The 27,106-nt window shown below is 36.0% G+C and overlaps 1 protein-coding gene across 1 annotated transcript in view; it reads left to right on the top strand.

Moving 5' to 3' along the window:
* LOC137390357 (kinesin heavy chain-like) overlaps positions 1 to 27,106 on the top strand; it is a 38,293-nt gene that overhangs the window by 3,152 nt on the left and 8,035 nt on the right. Inside the window, exons 4-9 of the mRNA XM_068076690.1 lie at positions 2,225 to 2,335; positions 14,393 to 14,441; positions 15,468 to 15,523; positions 17,663 to 17,875; positions 19,463 to 19,567; positions 26,158 to 26,306. Of these exons, the coding sequence (XP_067932791.1) occupies positions 2,225 to 2,335; positions 14,393 to 14,441; positions 15,468 to 15,523; positions 17,663 to 17,875; positions 19,463 to 19,567; positions 26,158 to 26,306 (683 nt within the window). The remainder of the gene's footprint in view (positions 1 to 2,224; positions 2,336 to 14,392; positions 14,442 to 15,467; positions 15,524 to 17,662; positions 17,876 to 19,462; positions 19,568 to 26,157; positions 26,307 to 27,106) is intronic.

The following is a 27,106-nucleotide window of genomic DNA, read 5'->3' as shown; positions in this document are numbered from 1 at the left end:
TGCTCTGCTGCATGTATGGCACTATTTTAAGCCAAAACCATCCTGAAACTGAGTATACCGTTGCCGTGTACGGGATTTAGCATAGGAGCAATTGTGGCTGGATGCCCTTTCTAAAGGTAGGGCCACACGAGACAAAATTCTCACGAAATCGGCGAAATTTGGACGAAACGATTCGAACGAATTGACATTTGGACGAATTCGTCCATCGTTGGTTGCGCACGATGAACGAATCCTGAATTGGACGAAACGTCAGAAATTCCTACGAATCGTTGTTTGATTGGTCGGTTGAAAAGGTTTGTTGAATGTTGAAGGTCGTTTTATTTGGCGCATATTCAGAAAAAAATAAGAGTGAGAGATTTTGGCGTTCTGATTGGCTAGTTGAAAGTTAGTTTCGTACGAATCCGTGGTGGGGAAACTCCGTGTGGCAGGTCAGAAATTTTGTACGAATGGAATTTCCCAGATTAGTTGAAATTATACGATACGTGTGGCCCTACCTTAACACGGCTAATGTTCGTTCTGTGATTCGAACCACTGACCTAGTGATTAAAAGCTGGTGCACTAACCACTGAACCACAGGTGCTCAGCATGAACCAATGTCATACACTGTGAACAGTTGTGATATATCAGACATGAAGTTTGGCTGTTCCGTAGGCTGTGCAACATACAACTAATAATATTCTGTAGAAGTATAAAACTAATGCGCTGAGGGCTGATTACACTCGGCAAGGCATCTCGCTAATGTCGATGCTCTTGTGTTCTATTTACTCTTCTTATGGTATCGACACTAGACTCAGCGTGTTGGTGTTTGGATAAATGTATTTCTATTGCTTATGTCTGATTGGCTAAGTTCATTAGTAACCAACACACTTTTTGCATTTTTGCATGCTGCATTACTTCTAAAAGAAACGGAGCATTTATTGGCAAATGTATAATTTGGTATGAACCATCGAGAAGACAGCATCAGCATGTGTGTTATCTGTATAGCCACCTGTATGGCCACTTCATTCCGCTACTGAAAATAGTATTTGTTCGTTCTCATATACGTATGATGCATCCATTGTGGTGGGTTTTGTTCTGCTAGAACTTCTATGTTACACCGGCACTATGAATGTCAGAAGATTCTATGGCACTCAAGGCGTGACAGCAGAGATCATTGCATCTGGCTATGTTTTTAGTTGCAAGCACTCTATAACCTGATTGTAACAGCAATGGAATTAGAAGAAGCTATTTGTAAATCCACCATAGGGAATTGACAGCTTGCGTGTCTGCGCTGAAGCATTGCCCTGGTTAGAATCCTTGTCGCTGACCTTAGTATTGATGATTTGCTTTGGACTTATCTTTGCAGAAGCTTGGTATACCTTTGACCTCTTGTGAACCTTCACCTTTTTCCAATATCGATCTCTTTTGACCTTAAGCTTTCAGTCAACTTCTGCCTTTTTTGAAAGAGTCATCAACAATCTAGTCATCAACAATGATAAGAAACTACATTGTTTGGTGTTGATCAAATAAAAAATTGTTACACATTTATAACCATCAAAAGAAAATCCATCATAGTATCCATTTAATTGTGAAATACACAAGTTTCTTTTGGTGTAGAAAATTTTGTTTCAAGCATTGGAATTTTTTCAAGCATTGGAATTTGTAAGGTCTTCCAATGCTTAGCATTGTCGAAGTTGTTTATGGCGCCCGAGAGATTCACAATTTTGTGCAATTATGTGAAGTAGTTAAAATATTGTAGGAAATAGGGTACATATTTTTATGAATTGGCAGGCGCAGAGGTTTGGCGTGATGAGCCTTTAATAGTTTGCTGGGTTGAAATGAATTGTCAGTTGACCTATAGCGATTCCGCAATTGCACATTTCACCTATACTCGTCATATAGCACTACCATTCTTGGTCACTCTTATTTAGCTGTTAATAATAGTTTCATTATTTTAGTAGTGACAGTATGCCATTTCAATTTTTGTCACCATATTTTTGCTTTGCGACCTGCAACTAGGTCTTTTCAACATTTGGATGCATGTCTCAATTCCAATTTTCTTCCAGAACTAACATTTTTCATCCTTTTTCTGTGTCTCACACGCGCAATGACCGAAGATCTATCAATCTTTGCTGGTGTGTTATGACTCCATGGCTATTTGTATTGTAACCATATTAACTCGTTTAAATCACACTTCTTTGATTCAGCTCTCCTTGCTGTTTACCTATATTTCCACATTTTACAGGGTGACATGCGTGCGAGCTCTTGTTCTCAAAGCGGCATAACTCCGAGAATCATTGCTGACATATTTAAACATGTTGGTAAGCTGTCCAGTCACATCCAAGCAAACCTGAAGGTTGGTGAATTGTCCCTGTGAACATTGTTCTTTTAGGAATTGTAGCTGAACTACAGTAGTTTATATGATGAATAGGGGATATGATGATGCATGCTACTCAAGTCGTAGAAGTCTAGTTGGCTGCGGGTACTCTTCAACCTTTAAGTTGTGTTGGGGAAATATGTAGCTTGAGATCTTCGTCAATACAGGCAGTTCTTAACTTAATGAGGGGCTGGCTTAATTACAACTCAGAGTAATAACTTGTTAAAAATTGGGAATGTTTTCAAAAAATATGCTTAAAGATTGACTTGCAACGAAATTCTCATTACAGTTATTTAGTATCAAAAAATTCACCATGTCTTACTCTGTTGTGTTGTAGAAGCAAAATATGTGGAAATGTGATTACAAGCACGTAAAAGCTCAAAAATGAACAGTTAATCGCCGCCGTTAAAGATGTAGTTGCGTCAAAATTTAAGTTGATCTTAAAAGAAAGCATTTTTTTTTCTCTATTAGTTGATATGTTGTTTGTTGTGTTACGCGATCGCATTGCCAAGATATTTGAAGATTAAAACCGAAAAAATCTGATCGCCGTAAAAACGCTCAGGCCACAAAAACGTGCCCAGCCTCGCCAAAAATGATGTCACGCGTTTGGCAACCTGTCTATATCCCTCGTATTCACATCGGCTATTTGCGATAAAAGTCTAGTCTTACGCGGCTCTATTGGCATATATCTTATTTTGTATTTGCTCATGTTAGCTAGAATAAAATTTTAAATCCTGCTACAGATGCATTATTATGAATGTTTCAAAGGCCTCAAATAACGAAAATTGAAAATTTGTTCTACTCACTTTCTCCAAATGTTGTTTAAACATTTGGGTACCGACTACCAATTCTACCGGTCTACGGTAATTCTGTCAAGTCACTTTATGTAGGACGCGGTCTTTGTATCAGCAGTTTTGCAGCTACCCTATACAGCCTCCCATAAGCCCCGCCCACATTATGTCGCCTATTACATATTGCCTACGTACTAGTTTCTTGCTAGTAGCAATGATATACATTGCTGTATATCATTGCTAGTAGTATTCTTACCGAATACTAAATTAATGAAATAAGCAAGCCACCTCTTTGAAAAGAATATAGACAGGGATAGAGTTTTAAGGATGAGAAGTCTGCTGCAAACTGGATTTGAACTCACATTCTTCAGTTCTGCGGACACCCATATACCATATCCGATTCACTACAATATTCTGCAAATCATGTTTTGCATTATCTTTAACAATATTATTTTATTATATAATTTTTACAAGCAAAAATATTTTCATCTCGGCATAAAGCTTTTATTAAAGATATTCATCAAGTCGTGGCCACTCACATAGTATTAGCTGATACAATAAGACAAATTCATCTACTGCAACAAACTCAACAAAACATCATCCAGCACGAATTCAATTCTCGCTTTCTCCTTTATGGCAGTTTCCACACTGACAAAGCTTCTTCGGCTGGTGGGACGACATAAACATTCTGTAATCAGTAAAACAAGTAAATGTAAACAAAGTAGATGCAATAAATATGTCATTCATAGATATGTCATTCTAAAGCGTATCTATTGACAGCTTCCAAATTGGGAGTTGAATAGATTGCGAGTGTAATTTTAAAAACGAATAAACATTTAATAAAGGCGCAAGTACGCCAAGCCAACGATTCGAAGCTTTGGTTCTGGAAATTAAAGATTTGCAATGATCAATCGATTTTACCCACTTCCTACGAGTGAAAATAATTTGTAATCATGACTCTAATTTACCAAAGAAAATTCGAAAAAAATATTATAGCTAGGTAAAACGGCAGATAAGCTATGAAACGATGATTGGAGATAGCAAAGAATTATCATTTTATTAATTAGTACATGTATTTATGACTATAAAAAATATTACATTTACTAAAGTATAGAAGACTCTAAGTTAATTTACCTCCATTCTGTCTTCTTCTGCAGCAAAACGCTGCTGACGCCTGTCAGCTTTGGCCATAGGCTGTCTACTCTAATATTTTACTTAAAGTTGCTCAGAAAACTCTGAGTAGCGGTCGCTCGAACTTGAAGCCATTTTAAAACTATGTATAACTTAGTAATTGTTGAAACGCGTTGAATCAGAAACAACGATGAGAATCTTCGAGACCACAGACAACGCGTTTTACGAGTGATAACCTTTATTACGGCCTATATAAAAATTTCGCACGCATGATTGGCTAACGAATCGACCTCATTTTTATCGCTCGTGGTTTCGTTTCAGATAACAAGCTTGTTACGTCACGAAATTGGCACCCGCTGGAACGTGAGCTTTTTAACAGAGGGCCTCATTCAAACGCATATATCTCTGGACAGGGTTGGTCTACAAAGACAAAAATGGCATCAAATTGTAGCTGATGTTTTAGCCTTTTATGGGTCCTAATTTCATTTTTGACGCAACTACATCTTTAAGAAAACGCGGTAATTTGGAATCAGTTTATTTCTCTGACATAATCAAGCAGTCTGGTTATTGTTTTGACACATGGTGTTATCACATGAGTTGAAAGGCCAATAAAAGGCTCAATATAAAACTTCTCGTAGCACTAGTTTATGACAAACACTTCGGGTTTTACCGAAGACCCCGTATCAAATATAGATGCTCGATACTTTAGTTTTGTTTCGGCTTGGTCTAATCGTCTAGTCGTAATCTGATCATGTGACCCATACTTCCTGCCAAACATCGAGAATAATTTTTGCAGCATTTTTCAACTATCACAAGTGACCAACAGGCAAGTCATGTTTATCAGAGGATGATATGCACTCCTTCGAGCTAAGGTTAAAAAATTAAACGAATTTTTACAGTGGGTTTTGAGATATCAGTGCTCAAAATGACAGCATTACAATAATGATGAAATAGACGCGTAAGGACAATAGACATGGTTTTGTTGAATGCGTGAAGTATAATTTGTGAATTTATTTCGACGAATGAGGTTGCATGAAAGGGTAAACAGAAGCCATCTGGCACAGCTACATCCCATTTGAGCCATTTTGGAAAGGGATTCCAACGTACGGCGTTTTCGTGACGGCTGCAATTGACTGTTCGTTTTTGAGCTTTGAAGAGTCTGCTATCATATTTCCACCTATTTTGCACCTACAACACAACAGAGTAAGACATGGTGAACCTTTTGATACCAAATAACTGTAATGTGAATTTTGTTGCAAGTCAACCTTTAATTACGACTCAGAGTAATGATGACTTGTTAAAAACTGTGAATGTTTTCAAAAATATGCTTAAAGAAGCTAAATTAAAAAAGAAAGAAAATGTATTTTTTTTAAGTATTAAATTAACCACGAGTGTATAGATATTATACACGTACAGTAGCCTGACATTGTTTTATCCGGCATATGTTATTATATGGTGTTGGAATAATATCTACCATAGTTGAAACATTATAAAGATATTTATGGTACAAATGCTAAATGAAAAAAATGTCAAGAAAATAAACAGAAAGAATAAGTAAAACTATGTAATATCTACCACAAAGGATTTTGCGTTAGCCTAACATTTGTGTGCATGTTCATGAGCCTACAAAAACTAAATTTTTTCCAGAAAAAAGGTTAAATGTTTAAATTTAATGCACTTACTAAAAGTTTACACTTATTAAAAATTCAATAGAAAGTAGAGAAAGGTAAAGTACATTGTAAATAGTCAGTATGTATATAAGGGAGGCTCGAAGGAAGGGGGTTCATTTACCGACGTAATCGCTGAATGACGGTGTTCAGAAGGTAGCCCCGTCGAGGGCCATCTGTATTTAAGGTTTGTAGGCTAAAATAGCCAACCACTGCATCAGACACATTCAGTCACTGCTTAAAATAATGTTATTGAATTCATCCACAGGTTTTGCTCATCCCAATCCCATTGCCCATCGCACATCTCTAGTCGATAACATATATATATTGTCCATCTCTGGTCGATAACATATATCGGTCACGCGCACTTAAGAGGGGTTCGCTTAACGAGTCTCAATGATTTCATTAACGTTGACTCCACTTTTGTTGGAACGATATGGAATTCTCTTAGCTCCATTTGTTTTCTTTGTTCACTACGACTAAACAATAATATTGTTATTAATTTTTCAATCAATATTATAGATTAAGATAACTGTATTAGACAATGTTCATTATGGCATATGTATTGTACCAAAACTCACTGTTTGTATAACCCTATGCATCGTGATAGCCAGTCGGAGTTTCTAAAGGCCCGATATTCCTCCGGCCATGCTTTGGTTTGTCTACGGGTTTTTAATGAATTATATTTTTAAAATCTCTGGGATTTTCTCAAAGTTTGAAGGGCACTAAAGCATAAAAACGTTCAATACAAAAATCTTCAGCATTTCTAATACTTCTATACGTTCGGTTTTTCTTGCAGTCGATCGTTTCGACAATGACCGTCTTATGGTTTAATCACTGGCTTCCATGCAGCCCTGTTTTTCACCTTTTTTTCCATCTATTTGTGTCTAGTTCCCTCAACTTCATGTTACCCTTGGCTACATTTTTGTATCTCAGCCTGGGTCTGCCCTGATTTCTCTGTCCCTCAAAAAGTTGTGAATGTAATAGTTGTTATATTAATACGTTCAGTTGTCTATGGTAAAAGCTGCTTGTGTGGGCTGGCTATTAATTACCGTATCTCGTGCTAGCATTTCACTGTATAGGCCTACATATTAGGCCTACATGTTTTAGTATGCCATTTGGTATGCTATATTTATACATACTGTAACAAGAAATACTATAGCGACCTCAGCAGGCACCCGAAACCATTACGCATTACGCAAATCTGTTTTATTACATCCAGTAAATCTTTGATTGTTTATTATTAACTCAAAATATATGCCAAACACTGAAGCTCAGCAGAGTTAGTGGAGATATTTTGGATAGCCAATCATAGCCGGCGATAATTTAAATGGCCAATCATAGCCGGCGATAATTTAAATGGCCAATCATAGCCGGCGATAATTTAAATGGCCAATCATAGCCGGCGATAATTTAAATGGCCAATCATAGCCGGCGATAATTTAAATGTTTCAAAAAAAATTATTCAGAAAGTGCTACATGTGGGCGTTTACCTAGCCTGTCTTGACAAGCTGTTGTTTTTGCGTAGTTGTCCCCCCGTCGAGCGGCGAGCAACAACAGCTTGTCACAAGACGTACTGCACCTGATGCATCAGCTGCACTTATAAGGAGTTATTCTCTTCCGTCTATGCGGCTTGGTTGCGATGTTATGCCGGTCGCTCCATTGGTAATCATAACGAATTTTGCGCAAAAATTTATGTAGAAAAAATAAGATTATAACGTTTAACCAGCGACCAGTCTCTGCGGTAAACTTTAGTAGAACTTGAGAACTTAGGTAACAACAGCGACTAAACATGTCGTTATTTGTGCGCTCAGTCAGTTTTATTTATATTTTTGTATCAGTCAGTTTTATTTGTTCTAATGGATTTTATTTTAAGTTTATTTTATTCTTAAGTTCTACTAAAGTTTATCACAAAAACTGGTCTTTGGTTAAACGTTGTAATCTTGTTTTTTTTCTACATAAATTTTTTGCGTGAAATTCGTTATGATTACCAATGGAGCGACCGACATAACATCGCGGCCAAGCCGCGTAGACGGAAGAGAACAACTCCCTATAAGTGCAGCTGATGCATCGGGTGCAGTACGTCTTGTGACAAGCTGTTGTTGCTCGCCGCTCGACGGGGGGACAACTACGCAAAAACAACAGCTTGTCAAGACAGGCTAGCGTTTACCATTAGTTGAAGGACTACATCGTTATGCAGCATTTCACACTTGCATTAATAACTCTAATTCATGTTATGAAGGTTTTCTTTAATGTTCTTGAGTTTCTCTTTTGTTTCATGTTGGCTAACATATATATATATATATATATATATATATATATATATATATATATATATATATAGACAAAGTGGACGCTGCACAGTTCGTTACAGAGTGCTCAATGATAATATATATATATATATATATAATGATATAATGATATATAATGATATATATATATATATATATATATATATACAGGCCCGTATTTTCTGGGGCGGCTGGCCGGCTGAGCCGCCCCAACTTTTTAGGAATTTTTGGCGGCTAAGTACAGTCAAACTCGCAATCGGATAAAATGTAAAATTTTATCTCGAAGACAAGGTTAGTAACTCGAACGGATTTGTTTGGTCCGTTTCCACGCAATGATAAATTGCTTTAGATAACTCGACTTCAACATCATTTACTCGAACAGTTATTTGCCCAACGGCTACGGAGACGGTTTTTATTGCTATAGAATATCACTTTATTCCAAGCCATAGAGATAAACATCAACTTTTAGTAGTTCATAGGCGTCATTATTATTATCATCGGCAAAATATTGTTGTTAACGACTTTTATAAAGGTTTGCAAAAGGTCAAGTTTTACCAAACATCCGCTTGGCAATGGCCCATCGAAAATGTAGAAACCTTAGGATGAACTTAAAATAAAATCGGCAAAATTGATCTTTGTTAAAACGCTCGAAAGAAAAAGGTGTCTTTTTCTGAGCATTTTAACTGCGGTCAAGTTTGCCTATTTGAATCTGAAAATGTTCTGGCAGTCACATCACCTAAAACAAACAAATCTCAAATAATAGAAAAATATTTGTTCTTTCCGATAAAACTTCACATGAGAGACCCGGTTGAGGCCCTTCATGAGAGAAACCTGTTGGGGGGCTTGCACCGCCCCCTCCAAACCTCCAGGTGTTCATAACTAGTCGCCTAACATTTGCCGCCCCAACTTGCAACCAGGAAATACAGGCCTGTATATATATATATACACACATATATATATACAGTCAGAAATGGATAACTCGCCCTCGGATAGCTCGAACACATGGTTAACTCGAACGGTTTCTTTGGTCCATTCCCATGTCATGATAAATTGCTTTAGATAACTCGACCTCAACTTGGTTAACTCGAACAGTTTTTTGCCCAACGGCTACTGAAACGGTTGTTATCGCTTTAGAAAATCACTTTATTCCAAGCCATAGAGGTAAACCTCAACTTTTCGTAATGCATAGGCGTCGTTATTACCACCATCGGCAAAATATTTTTGTCAACGACTTTTCTAAAGGTTTGGTAAAATTTGATTTTTAACAAACATCCGCTTAGCGATGGTCCTTCGGAAGCAAGGAAAAGTGAGGTAACCTTCGCATCAACTTCAAAAAAAGTCGGCAAAATTGATCTTGGTTAAAACGCTCAAAAGAAAAAGATGTCTTTTTTTCTGAGCATTTCAACAACGATCAAGTTTTGCCAATTTTAATCTAAAAAATGTCCTGGCAATAACATCACCAATCTCAAGTGATAGAAAAATCTCTATACTTTTTAATAAGAAAAAGTTTTAAACTTTACATTAGAAGAATTTAATTTGAAACAAGCCATTTATGCTTTGGATTTATATTATAGTTTGTATATGTACATGTATCTACTAATAAATACATGGACTTGTGACAGTGCTCTGATAACTTGAACGCTCTGATAACTCGAACACTTTCGCTCAGTCCCGTGAAGTTCGAGTTATCCATGTTTGACTGTATATATATACTGATGAAGAAGAAGGTTGCAGATAGAGCATTTATATAAAATATATTAAGAACTGAAAACTTTAAAAACTGTTTACTACCCAAAGTTCCATGGTTATTGCCATTCATCAGGTAAAACTAAAAAAAATTTTTGTTAGTTATGTATAATTGAGAGCAAATCGTATGCGTATAATTGAGAGCAAATCACGAATAATTTATAAAATCCAACTTTCCTCTGCCTCCTGCTGTGGTCGGAAGTACGAAGTCTGTTACTTACCGGTGACATGGTATCTTTTTTGTATTAAAATTAACTGTAGATTTGTTGTTATTATGTATGGGCCGTATCATCAACCACTCTCTATTATACTAGCTTTTATTCTAGGGTTTCAGAGGCTAGCTATCTTTTTCCTCAAATTAAAGCTTCAATAAGTTAGATTGTGTGAGTTAGAGTTTCACAAGCTGATAAATGTAGTTATCTGGGAGCTTGTCTCTAATGCTTTCATCATATGCCTATTTGTTATGCTTACTTGCTATGCCTTGTCAGGCGTCAGATACTGTTTTAGTATAGTTACACCAGTGAGTACTTATCACTGCTGTTCCATGGACTGTTGTGAGGTTAAGATTGACTCACAACACTAAGTATTCCACACGACAAAATTTTCTCTCGATTGCTCCCAGAGCCGTTCGACCAGGTTTGCGTTAGACAAGGATAAGCTGAAAAGGAATAAAGCTGCATCGCAAAACTAGCAAATCGGAAGATTTAGTCTAGCCAATGGACTAAAAGACTTTATCCGTGACAAAAAGAATTAGCGCTTTCTTTCATACTTTCCAGCGAGGATAGTTCTATGTCATTCACAAGGCTAGCTTACAATTTAATAGTGGCTTGTGCCATATGTGATTTTTGTAATTGGTGTTATGACACGATATCTATCAGTTGGTGCGCCACCCGCATTGCAGGTATGCTGACACGAATTTTTTTTTAATAGCCAAGGGTTTTTTTCCATATGCATCTTTCTATTGTTGCATGAGGTTACAGTGGATGCTCCTCCTGAATAATCTGTTCCGAGAACGTTTACATTATATGAACAGTAAAATACATGTAAATTGCCTAATCTTTTCCAAGATCTTTTCAAACTCCATCCTTTTGGCTATTCAAATATACAAACAAAACTGACGATCTCTCACCACACACTACACTGTGATGGTACTAGTGTATTTAAAGATACCCCTATACTTGTTTTCTCTCCCAAGTGCAGCAAAAGAGAAAATCAGATTTTAAAGGCCAACTATGGGACTCTCGTTAGTCTAATCATTTATGTTACATAGAATTTTTACGTATTACAAAGAAAAACTTTATATAAAAGCATAAATTTTTACGTTAAGTAGCGTTTATATTGCAAGAGATTTACTTTATATGAGCATCTACTGTTTTGCTAGCTATAACTCGTCCCATGTTCTGATCCTGTACATGACACGCAATCACAAGTGACTATGGTCTAGTATGCTTCTGTCAGCCAATCAATGATGGACACTCCAAGCCTTTCCTTCTTCTATTCATCTCTCTTTCATCGCTAAAATATGCATGGAAACATATCAGCTTGTCTGAATTCTCTTCCGTTCTATTATCATATACCCATAACTGTGAGCTGAATCCGAGTGTGTCATCATTTGTTCATCACCGTCAGCGCCTACTAATTATGCAGTAGGCTAATCCTTGCCTTTCATTCCCCTTCTCTAGATATACTCTGCATGTGTATTCATTGCATTTGCCGTGTATTTGTTTGACCTTTAGTCGACCTCAACCATACCTATGGAGGTTATATTGATTTTAGGCTATTATTATATTGTATTATTATATTATTACTATTGGCAAAGTATCAATGAGAAATAAGCATTTACTTGTGTTAGCTAGTGTTTATGTGCACAATGCTTTGGGAGCTTGTCAGGCCTGCATGCTGTATAATTTCCACTCTGGTAGCCTAAGTTTTATGCCTCGAGGTGATTTTCAGGAGTAAAAGACTCATTAGCTGTCAGGCGTTGCCTGCTGGGAGTTATGATTAACTGATTGTGTTGAAATTACTTTGAGTTGCAATCGAGTCTCCGCGTACAATTCCCTAACATGGGAACTTTCAAACATCTGACAAAACGTTCAAGAAAAGATTCGACTTTGCGACTGAAGTAATTTTTCAGAAATTTCCAACTAATAAAAAGTTTTATTATTACAAACTATTGTATTATTGCGATATTCTCAATTAATATTCATAAAGTTGGCACATTTATACCTCCTTATTCTGAGTAGGTACAAACAGAAACTCATTGTTCAATTTTTGCTGATTAATTGCGATATGTTATATTTTTCAATAAGTGAATTTTATTGTTTACTGTGTTGACAGTAAAAATCATAATAACATTGAGTAGAACTTTACGCAGTACAGGTCAGGGGAGGCAAATCACATTGTTTGTCGAGTAGTAGATGAAGGTTTTTTAAATCCTGAAAATATTGAAATATTCTTGGTTATAAAACATTAGTTGAGGTTCTCTTTTAAGACACAGATCAGTAGAACAGCGGAGACCTGTAGAATGGTTTAGTTTAATGAGTGGCTGTTGATGTTGATAGGAATAACTTATAATCATAACCAAGTCTCTCATATTGAGAGAAATTCTGTCACATTTCATTAATTAACCTCTACTGAAGGTTTGCCTCAGGCATTCCCAACTTTCTTGAAGTTTTTTACTGCACTTAGGCTAGAATCGGCAGAGATTGCAATGGCCAGGGGTTGACTCTATGCCTACCATTAGCGTTGTTTGATAACCCACAATATCTGCTTTGCCTGCCATAAATCTTCTCTGCTAGTACAAACGAGTTATGGATAATGGTCTGTGGTATTGCACAAGGTTCATTAAACTCAATTTCTATTTGAAAGGCTTCCAATAGATCATGTTTTAAATTCACTTAATGCTTTCATCTACTCTCAATCACTTTAAATCCCAGTTAAACATGCTTTGCATGTGCTTTAAGTCTTGGCTAAACGACATCCCCTAGTAAAACCGCTATTTGAACGATTCTGTAATAGAACGCCGCTATAGTGAAAAGGTTGAAAATTGTAGCGCCATGGCGCTCAAATGAGGTTTTACAGTAACTCGGCTGAGCGGCGATCGAGTAGTTCCTAGTGAGGCGTGTCATATTTGTGACAAGGTACAGGCACCAGCATGAGTCATACTATTGGCTGTCTCCTATAGCTTATCATTTGTCAATGTGACTCACTTTCATTTCGATTTTAGATGTCAAATATGGATCACATTGGTGATTACATTCATAAGACATATGATTACATTCATATAGATAACACAAATGTGGCTAGTTATTCTCTATAATGCAGCGGTTGTTAAACAGTTTTTTATAATCGAGTCAGTTGCAACTTTTTAAACACATATTCAGGGCTGTTGACTATTGTACAGTAGTGATAGTTGAGTCCTTAAATCATTGTGACTCTATTTAGAGCTGTTTCTATCTGCTGGGCTGCCCTAGAATGAAAACTATTAAAGCCACTCTCTATGGCAAAAATTTGATTGGTAAAATGTCAATACATTAAAAGATCGATAAGGATATCAATGGACTGACATGGCACCAGCAAAGATTGATAGGGATTGGTTCGATGCGATTTCTGCGATAAATTTAAAGCTTGGTTCTGTTGAGGTAATATATCAGCCCTCACAAACTAAAAAATAACCATATCATTGCAAAGCAGTACATATAGCAGATGGCTCGTAGACACAAAGCTTTCAACTATTTATTGTTTGAGGCATTCGACAAGGAATATGACCGCTGGACTGTCAGTGAGTCGTTCAAACTACTTGATAAAATTCAGATGGTTCTGGAAGAAAAAACGCATTAAATTTATATATTAAAATGTTATAATATCTGTATTGAATATGATATATTTGACAATTTCTCAATAATTAAACAACTGCTTGTGCTGCCTTTGGCAGTCTTAGAAGCTAAAAGGCCAAAATAATCAAAAAGAGGCAGTCAAGTAACTTCATATTAATAAACCGAGAAGTTTTGATTAAGAAAATGTTACAATAAAACTTAAAAAATAACAGTGTACATTATTTGAAGTGTGTGATCCATTCTACCAGCCTTAACACAGCTTTCACTGAAGTTATTACTCGGGCGGTCATCAATGCATAGAATGATACATCCTCATTTCGATTGCAAGCTACAATAGATTACAATTTGTCTATTGGTCGATTGTAAACTGCAATTGACCAATAAACAAATGCTGTAGTTATTGTTTCAGCGAGATCGGTCTTTTAAAAGATCATCAAGTCTTGGTCAAGGACGGGTCCCTCATATTTTTAATCTTTAAAACGTCTCAACTCACCTTCAGCTGTAGCTACTGTATCCAGCTGATGGAATAATTAGAATAGCTTGTGCTCCAATACTGGTGCTTTCTACTTTGTAGGTCTCATACTTTGAAGTGTATATGGATAGAGTGAAAGACCTACTGGATGGTTAGTGTCACGTTAACCATGCTTCATTTAATCTAGCTATTCCATTTTTTTATCCATGTCATGCATGATTTTTAGTATTTGATTTTCATCAGTCATTTTTGGAGTTGTCTATTCTATGAAAAGTCTGTTCGAGTCCTACTGTGTGTGAGATCTATGAAGGCCACATGAGCTTCACATTCTCAAAAGTAGCTACGTCGACAAAACTGCCTTATCACCTAAAGAGTCAAGTTGTGTAGTCTGTACTAGGACCCGCCAAGAGCCAATCAGACAATTTCTTTACATACAGTCAAACATGGATAAATCGCCCACGGATAGCTCGAACACATGGTTAACTCGAATGGTTTCTCTGGTCCAATCCCACGTAATAATAAATTGCTTTTGATAACTCGAACTCAACTCTGTTAACTCGAACCATTTTTTTGCCCAACGGCTACCGAGACGGTTGTTATCGCTTTAGAATATCACTTTATTCCAAGCCATAGAGGTAAACCTCAACTTTTCGTAGTTCATAGGCTTCGTTATTACCATCATCGGCTAAATATTTTTGTCAACGACTTTTATAAAGGTTCTGTGAAATTTGATTTTTACCAAACATCCGCTTAGCGATGGCCCTTCGGAAGCGAGGAAAAGTGCGGTAACCTTCGCATAAACTTCAAGAAAAATTGGCAAAATTGGTCTTGGTTAAAACGCTCTTAGAAAAAAACTGTCTTTTCTTCTGAGCATTTCAACAGCGATCAAGTTTTGCCGATTTTAATATAAAAAACGTCCCGGCAATAACATATTAACATTTAAGATAATATTTAGCCTTTATACAAATCTACAAAATTATGTTTGGGCCTCAAGAATACACCCTTAGGACCTAATTTGATTTATCTATTTAATTCACAGTTTGATATTTATCTGCTCTTTGCCTGCAATGCTTAGTATCACTAAAAATCTATAGATAAGCGGTTATGTTGTAGTGTTTTTTTTCTTTGACAGCTACATTTGTCTCATGATAATATTACCTTTCTATAATTATTGCAGTGAGTAAAGTCAACCTACCAGTGCATGAAGACAAAAATAAAATTCCATATGTCAAGGTCAGTATAGTCATGGAGTCATTGGTACCTCCCCCCCCCCTGCGCTGCATGATATGATATACCTTTGTTTAATAATTGATATCTGTTTCATTTAACTGCTAAATATTCCTAAATGTAGGAGTTATGGTACCGTGCAAAAACAATTTGACACCCTGTGTTGGAAAGTTAGTGGTTGTTATGATAACCTCATGGTCTCGCTATAGTTCCATGCTCCAATCTTCAACCATCTCGATATCGAGCGCATATGGTTCTGAAGCGTCCAGCGTTTCAAGGCAATTAATAGCGCAATTTGGATCTGAAACAGGGCTGCAAAAAGTTGCTATAACTCACCGCCAAATTGTCATAGATTCGTGAATAAATGTGTAAACCTGGGAATGTGCTCTACAACCTGGTATTCTTTGTTTGCTGGTAAATTTTGAAGATCTTATAAATTGAGTTGCGATTTGTTAAAGCCATAAATTTCTGTGCAATGTTATAAATCTGAGTGCATTTCTGGATTTTATAAATATATGTAGCAGTGTTGTATACAAACTCATTGCGCTGATTGGTATGTTCGCTACAGTTTGCAGCAAAAACTGGCTTTTCAAGTGCAATAAAAGATGAGTTATAAGCCTCGATTTCTCACAATGCCAATTTAGATTACGGAAATTAGAGAGTTATCAAAGGGTATGCTGCAGATTTATTCATAAATTGTGTATCAGTAATAATAATCTATCAAATGTTACAAGTATATATTCAAGGACAATGCCATAAACAAGCAATGTTTATAATACAAGCATTTAAAAAACATAATAAAAAAGCATAATAAAAAGATTTTAAGAAATTATTGAGCGTCATTAGCTTCTTGACCTCAGCAACGTTTCGCGATCTGGCTGGCTTTCATTTGGACTCATTTCAGTTTCTTCTGGCTTTTTAATTTCTCCTTTGTAGTTTTCTAACTTGAAATCTTTTTCACTGTTGAACGAGTCGATATCAGCATCCAAACGAACTTTTTAGCAGACCATAACTTTTATGTTTAGTCTGCTTTTCACAAAATGGAAGAGGCACAAATATCTGCTTTACAATAGTAGTGCAAATCATATCATAATGACCACAGTTGATAATTAGTTGTTATATAACAAATTGGTAAATAAAAGGATTTTAAAATGGTCTTTTTAAAAGTGAATCTGCGGGTATGGTTGGTACACTGTGCACTGTTGCTTCACCCGATATACATGTAGTTGGTATTCTTCGTTTTGTCGTGACGTCATTTTATCGTTGTCGGCCATTTTGATAGACAATTATATCGTTGAAAGCACGAAGCTTTTGCAATAAATTTTTGAAAATGATGCTTTTGTTTGCAATTTTTTTATAGTATCAAAACCACACTTTAAAGTACTATTAAATAAAAGAAAGACGATCGTTTTCTACAAATATGGCAGCTTTTTCATGAATGAGCGCATGGTCAAATGTCTGGATGACGTCAAAAAAAAACGATGTATTGGTACGCTAAGATTAGTAGCTGTTATTGCTTTTGAACAATCACGCAGTGGGTTCATAATTGTATGCTTTCACTGCTCAGTCAGTTTGCCTTAATAGGCTGCTGAATTTACAGTCAGCGCAATACTCATCGCAGCAATCTTCGTAGTGTTTTAATTTTTTTGATGTGAGAAAATCATATGTTTGGACCATGCTATGAAATTATTATCTTTAGATAATAGTTTTTTATTTTTTGTGTCTCAAATAATTGATGCATTCTGATACTGGGCAAGAACTGGGCAAATTTTTTTCAAACGTTGTAAGTAGGTTTTATGTTATAATGAGACACTGTAGGCAGGTGTCATGCCATAATGAGACACTGTAGGCAAGTGTCATGCCATAATGAGACGCATAGGCAGGTGTCATGATAGAATGACACCGTGTAAGCAGGTGTCATGCCATAATGAGTCACTGTAGGTAGGTGTCATGCCATAATGAGACACTGTGGGAAAATGTCTGCCATAGTTAAATACAGTAGGAAGGTGCCATGCCATAATGAGATGCTGTAAGTACGCTAATAAAACACCTTGGTAAAGATCCAAAAAAAACACCATTATAAGCTACTTTTGTTCAAATTTTTTCTCTGTGCTAATGAAGTTTGTTTAATTCTATTCATTGTAGGGTGTAACAGAAATAGAAGTTGAGTCAATGGAGCAAGTATTTAAAATACTAAACTTAGGAAAATCAAACCGGAGTGTTTCCGTCACAAACATGAATGAACACAGCTCAAGGTCTCACAGCATCTTCTCAATTCAACTTCGACAAGTCAATGTCCAATCAGAGAAAACACTTCACGGAAAACTGTACCTAGTTGACCTTGCTGGATCAGAGAAAGTAAGTGTGTGAGCATTGATGTACAAGAGTTGTCTGCCCTTTTCTATATAATGAATGCAAGGGTAAATAACTCTTGTTCTCAAATTTGCATTCAAGCTTTGTATGCCTCCCTAGTCATCGACTGATTGACAACTGCCTGCAGAGAGAGGTATGGTGCACAGTTAATAAATAATAGCTTTGATTGATCAAAGCATGAGATCTTTTTACGAGGGGCAACAACTTTAACTATTTTACTGATTTCATTTATTTCACACGCTATCATGTTAAGGAAAACTGAATCAGATAAGTATCATCGACTCAAATTTTATGGATAGAATTGAAAGAAAATGTCCATGCTATCATGCATATTCAATGTCATTTGTCCTAGCAGGGGTAGCAGTCATAAAAATGCTGACCCTCATGAACTTATGACACCATGTTATAAGTTCTGCTTTCGGCATGGGTTAAGTGTATGCTGACATACAGTCAGCTGAACCTGGGTTGCTCTCATTTTCATAGATTTATTTTTGTCATGACATCAGCGCTGTATGAATCGTATGATGGCATACTTTAGGGTCATAGTTGTTGCTCGCTGACAAGCGTGTTGCTAGTACACCACTGATTGTACAATAGATATTCAACTTTGCTTTATGGTAGGCAGTTAAGTTTATGTTTCCCATAGATGAGCAGATATGTATATGCAGGCTAAGTTGCTTCTCTCTTAAATTTATAGTGTTACTGTTATCATAAGTTCATATTACTATTAACTCTAATATTATCATTATTATTACTAATATCACATTAGTCACTATTATTGTTATCATCAATTGGATAAAGTAGACGTTCAGACGAAACTATTTGTAAACAGTTCAGTTCTATAAGTTCACCTACGTAGTCTTATTACTGTTATACCATTAGGTGCGGCTATTTTGGACAAAGTTATAATTTTTTTCCCTTTTCCTTTTTTATTAAAAAATAGCTGTTTCAATATTTTAAAATTCAACATTATATATTAAATTTTAAAACATTGTAAAAAAGCCATTTTGAACTTTAAAATGTGGTTTAAAATAGCCCTTTCAGTTCTGAGTAGCCATACTTGATGATATTTCAATCATGTGGTAGAACTGTTGTCTAAAATTTTGAATGATGAGACGATATTATAACAATTATTTTTATATTATAATAATGTTATAATATGTATATTATAACAAAGAAAGCAGCCAGAGTTTAAACATGTCAATTTTTTATTTGAAAACAGGTTTGTCGAACTTTTTGTTTTTGCATCAGCCATTTGTTTTTTAGCAAGATTAACTATGAAACATGTTTGCTATCTGTGCCAAGAGCACTAATGGTTTTTTAAAGAGTTGCAGGGTTTTTACACTTTTCACTTTATTACACAATATTATCACTTCAGGAAACAGTCGTTTTAGGAATGTTTCCGCAAGTCATTCATCGAAGGCAAAACGAAATTGACAACGATTTATTTTGTGTTGTCAATTTGTTCAGCACGTTTCAAGGTTTATTTGTGTTCAGGATCAAGTCATACCTTTAGCCAGAAAACATAGAGGAATCATGTGTAATAGCACATATATTAATGTGTGGCTTTAGGTAAGCAAATCCGGTGCTGAAGGAATCACTCTGAGGGAAGCCAAAAAGATCAATAAATCCCTGTCAGCTCTAGGAAATGTCATCTCAGCCTTGTCAGAGGGAAATGTAAGTTTCCGTGCTTCTATATTTAGAGTGAGAAGCTTCTATATTTAGAGTGAGAAGCTTCTATATTTAGAGTGAGAAGCTTCTATATTTAGAGTGAGAAGCTTCTATATTTAGAGTGAGAAGCTTCTATATTTAGAGTGAGAAGCTTCTATATTTAGAGTGAGAAGCTTCTATATTTAGAGTGAGAAGCTTCTATATTTAGAGTGAGAAGCTTCTATATTTAGAGTGAGAAGCTTCTATATTTAGAGTTGTTGACTGAGAAATTTTTGTTTTGCTACTTTGATCTCTCTTCCTATTCTAACCAGTGCAAATCTATTAAACACCGGAAATAATATTTTCTGTACATGTTTTTTGGAGTCGTCCACTTTTGGTAACAAACTCGTTACACCCATGTGATCAATATTATAGGAGGGGATTGATTAACTGTAGAAATGCAAACTGAACATACGAATGGTGAAGCTTCAGTTTTTTCATGGCTAATGCTGTCATCGAATCGAAATTCTGCTAAATATACCCTCTGAATGTTCCAGAAACTTTTGGCTTACTGCCTTTTCAGTTATTGTCTAGCCTTGTCAAAAAGCGCTAACTTCATAGACAATAGGCTACTAGTAGGGCCACTAAAATAAGAGAATAATGAATATTATGGGCTTGTGGAGTTATTCCAGTTTTATTTCAAGCTGCTTGTCAAATACTTGATGATGAACCAGCACTCAGTTGGTGTAGTTTTTATGTTACGTTGCGTCTCAGAGCCTGTCCGTCATTATTATATATAAGTCAACTAACAAACTTTTGTTAGTTGTGATCAGAAATCTTCTAACTTCACACTTAAAAGAAGTCTAGTCTGCTGTTACCTGGTGTTAACCTCTACATTTCTGTAGTTCAATGATATTCTTCTCAGGAGTTGTAATTCCTTTGAGGAATCACCATAGGACACACAGTTTTTCATGGAGTTGTAGATGATCGTGTTTAACAAAATTTATGATTTGCTGATCCATGCATTCTTTAGAATAAAAAAGTCATATTCAGTATATGACTTAAAATTAGCAAATAAACAAGTTTGTTTTACATATTTAAAATCAGGGAAAAATGAGGATTAATTTATTATATAATTTATGTCTATTGAATAAATTCACAATAAGTAGCAATGTTGCAAATGAGAATTTTAGTTTTTAAACAAAGAGATGTAGTTTATTTCACACACCACGCTTCATGAAAATGAAGCTATGTAAAAAAGAAAATGTTAAAACTTGAAAAAACCTAAACATAAGTTATGTAATAACCAAGTAAACAATGTACTAATTAGTGAGAAAAGGTTTTTATCATTGATTTACCTTAGATATATTTTAATGAAAATGTAAGCTTAAAATGTGTAGGTTCAGGGGTAGTAAGTGATAGCATGTGATTCATAACTTACCTTAAAGGTTGACTTGCAATAAAATTCACATCACAGTTATTTGGTATCAAAAGATTCACCATGTCTTACTCTATTGTGTTGTAGGTGCCAAATATGTGGAAATGTGATTACAAGCTGTTAAAAGCTCAAAAACGAAAAGCCGCCGTAGATTGGAATCTCTTTATTTCGATGACGTAGCCATGAAATTTGGTTATTGTCTTGTCACGTGATGTTCTCACGTGAATTGAAAGGCCAATAAAAAGCTCAATATAAAACTTATCGTAGCACTAGTTTATGACAAACACTTCGGGTTTTACCGTAGACCTCGTATCAAATATAGATGCTCGCTACTTTACAGTTTTGTTTCGGTTTGGTCTAATCGGCAAGTCGTAATCTAATCAAGTGACCCAATACTTCGCAAATAATTTCTGCAGCTCTTTTCGATTATCACAAGTGACCAACAGGCTCGTCATGATTATCAGACAATGATATGTACTCCTTCAAGCTAAGGCTAAAAAATTAAACGAGTTTTTACGTTAAGTTATAAGCTATCACTGCTAAAAGTGACAGCATTGTGATGATGATAAAATAGACGTGTAAGAACAATAGACATAGTTTTATTGAATGCGTGAAGTATATTTGTGAAAATATTTCGTTGAATAAGGTTGCGTGAAAGTGTAAACAGAAACCATCTCTCACAACTACATCACATTTGAGCCGTTTTGAAAAGAGCATTCAAACTACGGCGGTCTCGTGTGGCTGCGATTTTATGTTCGTTTTTGAGCTTTTAAGAGCTTGTAATCACCTTTCCACATATTTGGCACCTACAAAACAGCAGAGTAAGACATGGTGAATCTTTTCATATCAAATAACTGTAATGTGAATTTTGTTGCAAGTCAATCTTTAACTTACATTAGATATAGTCTAGATTTACTTCATGTATTCAGTTTTTATATTTTTGGTGTTTATTTTTAATTTCTGACATCGGTCTCACTTTCACTTCTACGTGCAATGTTTTAATAAGTTTCGAGAACTTTTGTTGAAAATTATCAGATATATTGAAGTTGACAGGATTTGACAACGTAAAAAGCTCTATAATGTACTCATTCCGCCGGTATGCTCCCACCCCATTTCTCCTGCCTCCACCCCATTCCTTATACCCTCCCCTGTTCCTTTTAGCCTTCCACCCAGTTTTTCTTAAACTCTCCATCCTACCCTTTGGCTTATTTATTATGGAATTCGAAAACTGTCTTCTTGTTCCAGGTGCGTGCTGTACATTCACAGCATGTTTGTGTTACTGGAATGGCTACTATAATCAGCTACCGTATATAATGCTGTTTACTCCTGATTGTCACGATAACAAGTTAACTTGAGCAGTAAAGGTCAGAAAGGCGAGATTGTTTTTCCTTGTTGTGATTCACTTGAAAGAAATCCAAGTATGAACAGAAAACATCTGCTTTCAGTTTACAGCTCGATGATAAAATTATAATCATACAAACATGCATGTATTGAGTCTCTGGTCTGAAACTTGCTGTGGTTCTAGGGAATGTATGTGTATGGTTGGTGTCACCAGAATGATATGATGAACATCAATCTATCTTTGCACTACAACTAAGTTTGCTCTGAGTATAGTGTCTCAGCAGAACACTCTCAGTTCAAAAGTTAATCAATCAATATTCTGATTGATTAACTTCTGAACTAGGATTGATTCTTACTGAATAGCCCTGTCTGCTGAGAAACAAAACTTCTAGATTATTCTTGATTGGGCATGCGCATTCCACATCCATTGCACAATCTTCAGTCATGTATGATGAGTCATGCAGTGTCATGTACGGAGCATGTATTGAAATAAACAATGTATGTAGTAGTCACAGCAAACCATGCTATATGTTCACAAACAATACTAAGTGTAGCCACATGCAATAATATTATTAGAAACAAGAAAATGTGAGCGATTGTAAAACTACATTTACATGTACCAGACTTGTACAATTAAGGGTAGAATTTGTGACAGTTGGTTTGTCACTCTGCGTGCAGGAGTACTAATTCTAATGAGTTACAATCTATACTCCTGCAGGGAATATAGCGCTTATATTACAGAATATTAGACTGCGATGATTTTAAAATTGCCCCTGATGGAACTACCAGAGGGGCAGTGTCAATAGGAAGTCATGTTTTGACTTTCGACTTCGGTTTTGCTGCTAGTCGAAATGTAAGACAACTTTTTCTAGCATCTTACCCAACGATTACTCTTGTGATCGAATAATTTTGCTCTCAGATAAATATTCTGTCCTTTAATACTTATCGGTGTATTTATGTTGTCTCCATGTGTATGTTGTAAGAAAACCACTGGGTGTATTCAGGTAGGGGCAGTCGTATAAGCATACTATTTATGATTAATTTTACCTTGAGTGTCATTCTAGATGTAAAACCTGTTGTTTACAGGTCTTGAACTAGTTGGTCCTATCACAATAGCTCAATCGTATCAGTATAGATTGGGTTGGATGGGTTGTATAAAGGGCGTCTTTTTAGTGTTGCACTGCACACTTGGGTAGGGGTGACAACTACCAGATTTTCAGCTATGCCACTATTTAGAAGAATCTCACACGGCTTAGGCCATTATTAAAGGTTGACTTGCAACAAAATTCACATAACAATTATTTAGTATCAAAAGATTCACCATGTCTTACTCTGCTGTGTTGTAGGTGCAAAATATGTGGAAATGTGATTACCAGCTCTTAAAAGCTCAAAAACGAACAGTTAATTGCAGCCATCACGAAAATGTCGTAGGTTGGGATCCCTTTATTTTGATGACAGACTCAACTCCATGTGGTTATTGTTTTGACACGTGATGTTGTCATGTGAAATAAAAGGCAAATAAAAGGCTCAATATAACACTTCTCATGGCACTAGTTTATGAAAACACTCCGGGTTCTATCGGAAACCCAGTATCAAATATGGACGCTCGCTACTTTACAGTTTCGTTTCAGCCTGGTCTAATCATCTAGTCATAATCTGATCATGTGACCCATGCTATATGGTCATAGTGTTGCTGTTGCTGTTGCTATTTTTCCTACTTATTTCATCCTTTACAAGTCTGGTCTGGTATACTTGTGAACACAACTGGCATAAACACTCTTATAAAAACAAAAGATTAACAGCGCATACCAATTTTTTGTTCTCACGTGGAGCAGCCCGCTAATGCTACGTCCGGAATGTTTCAGAAAAAGTTCTCCTGCTAGTTATTATGTACCTCAGGCTGTGATTGATTTTTTAACAAGCACAACCACGTCAGAATTTTCGTAACTTCACTGAGTGGAGAGCAAGATGAACCTGTAATCTTAAGGGTTAAAGAGACACTTAAGTGGGTAGTTTTAAATGTTGTAAAATCAGCAGGAAACACTTAGTAGTATGCTACAATCCGACTTGCCCTAAGAATTTCCATGTAACAAAAGACTATTAAGGGTGTGGCATCTTGGCCTACTCAGCAGGGGTCTATGAAGCCACAAACATTACTGCTTACCATCCATATAGACTTCAAAATGAGTTTTTTGTTAAGCATAGACCTCATTGGTTCTCAGGTTCCCTTCGTTTTATACCGAAGGTCATCCTTAGAAGATGTAAAGAGGTGTAGCCTAACACAGTGTAGTGTCTGTTTTCAAACCATGCTCAAACAGGGCATATCATGTTGACCAAAGGCTAAAGTTAGCGTAGTGTTGATACTCAAACATATAGGAGACAGACAACAGTCTCATTAGTCACCCAGCAGAATGTCAGGAATCCTTACTGGTTATATAGGTTTAGACGCGCTAGCCCTTATTTCAACTGAAAATCCCACTTTGGAGTTGTACCTTCTCCGCTCATCTGTTTGAACTTCTCTGTCATCATTTTATACAGTATACAGTAACAGCATCTGTTACTTCAGATACTTCCTACTGACCAACAGATAATAAACTGAATGACACCTTTATCACTCAGATATAAATATCTTATGGATTCTGATTCTCGTAAATTACTTTTATTCACACCTTGTACATCGCAGCTGATAAATTCATTGAACAGTTATTTTGTTTTAGTCAGTATGTAAGTAGTATGCGGCACTGTTTTTATTTCCAAATAATTATACAGATTAGTAGAACCAATCGCTATCCAAAGGTATTACTGCACACCAAATCTCTCTCGCTCAATCTCTTTCTCACTCGTTAACATGTTCCTTCTACTGACCCCTTGCTATCAGGGGTTGACCCTTATTAGTGTTCATATTTAGCATCTGTCAGCTGATACACATCTGTACTGAATGTTTGTGCGCTCCTAGCAGTAAATAAGGTTTCATCATGCCTTAATCAGAAAGTGACTGTGCGTTATTCTTTCTCTCGTCGGGGAGGTTTTTAGTCATGCATTGTTCATTTCATTGATTCAACTCAGACACCAGGATATTTTTATTGTGTCATAGAACAAGGAAAACAAGATCATGCAGTTGTGAGACACATTTGATGCAATTACACGTATGTTGTTGCATTAGTACAATGAGTAACACGTGTGCATCAACTTGAGCTATGAGCACAATCACTTCTGTTGTCTCGGGAATTCTATTCAAATGTTGCTGGCGCCATGCCAAAGATAGCTGATATTTAGCCAATTACAAGTGCGCAGTTTTGTGAGAACTGATCAGGCAGCGCTTGGACTCGACTACATCGTGTTAGGTGGCTATAGTTGTATCACGCGTCTGTGAGTACATGTAAGTGCTATTTTGGTGTAGCTGATATTTTTAGATGTTGAGACCTAGTCTATCAGTTGACTGATATAATGGGTGCTATTTCTTTTTCTTGTAATGCTATTAGTCGCAAATTGTTTAAATCAGAATTTTATTTTACAATTTGTATAATGTATACTCTATTATAAGTGTGTTAGTTATTATGAACCTCGGGCTGTGATAGATTTTCTAACGACCATAATCATGTCAACATTTTGTAACTTTAATAAATGAGGTCAAGATAAATTTGTGACCTTTAGAGCTGAAGTGACACTTATGTGGTTGATTTTCAAATGTTATAAAACTAAAGCAATGTATTGGTCTTTATTTTGTACTGCAAATGTATTTATATGTTTTATCTTTAATTAATATTATATGTATGTTTTTGTCTAACACTTAAGTTTCCAGTTTCTCTTAATATTAGCCATTTGTTATTTTGTACAGAAAAACCACGTGCCGTATCGGGACAGCAAGTTAACAAGAATCCTGCAGCAGAGTCTTGGTGGTAACTCAAGAACGTCTATTTTCATTTGCTGCTCCCCTTCTGTGTTGAACGAGGCAGAAACGAGATCTTCACTAATGTTTGGTCAAAGGTATCAAATTTTAACTTTCCAACCATGTTTGTGTTCCTATAGACATAAGACATTCTACTAAATTGCACGAAACAGGTTTTTGGATTTTTATAGGCTTTATTGTAATTTATCATTGTAGCTAATTGCAAACTATATTTGAAGGTTGTTGGTAGTTAGCCTCGATTTGGCCTTTTTATAGGTGGGTTACGGTCAGTCAATTCTACCTAAAAATTCAAAAAGGGAGATCTATGATTACGTTAGATGACATTACATGATGTCTCGATTTGATGTTATTGATGTGTTTCTAATCTCTGGCAGCACGCTATCGACAGCATGCTGCTGCAAGTAACATCAGTGTAAAGGATTACTGATTTTAAGCAGCTTCATATACTTTTGAATGTTACCGTAAAACCTCTATTTGAATGCCATGGCACTTGTTTTTCAACCCTTCCCTTATAGTGGTACTTTATTAGAAGTGACGATCAAATAGAGGCTGGCCTCGTATTTTTTAAATAGCTCGTCAGTATTTCAGGAAGATAAATTTAACTCTTCTACGGCAAAGCAAATGTTGCCTATATTTTGCACTCTCCTTCGGGCGAAGCGACATTAACCCTTTTGAATGCAAAGCTGCAATAACTTACCTCCAACTTGTCGTAACTCTCTAAATAGGCATTGGGAAAGGGATAAGTATCTCTACCAGTTGATATCTATTGCTTGCGATCAACCTATGGTGATCTTATTTTTTTGTGAGCAATTTGTTGGAGCTTTCAATTTTTTATTTCATTCTAAATTTGAAGTCATTTTTTTATTTTACAGCTATA

Source organism: Watersipora subatra, chromosome 3 (genome assembly GCF_963576615.1).
Source record: "Watersipora subatra chromosome 3, tzWatSuba1.1, whole genome shotgun sequence".
Taxonomy (NCBI): Eukaryota; Metazoa; Bryozoa; class Gymnolaemata; order Cheilostomatida; family Watersiporidae; genus Watersipora; species Watersipora subatra.
Note: the sequence above shows the minus strand (reverse complement) of the source record. Positions and strands in the feature narration are given on the sequence as shown.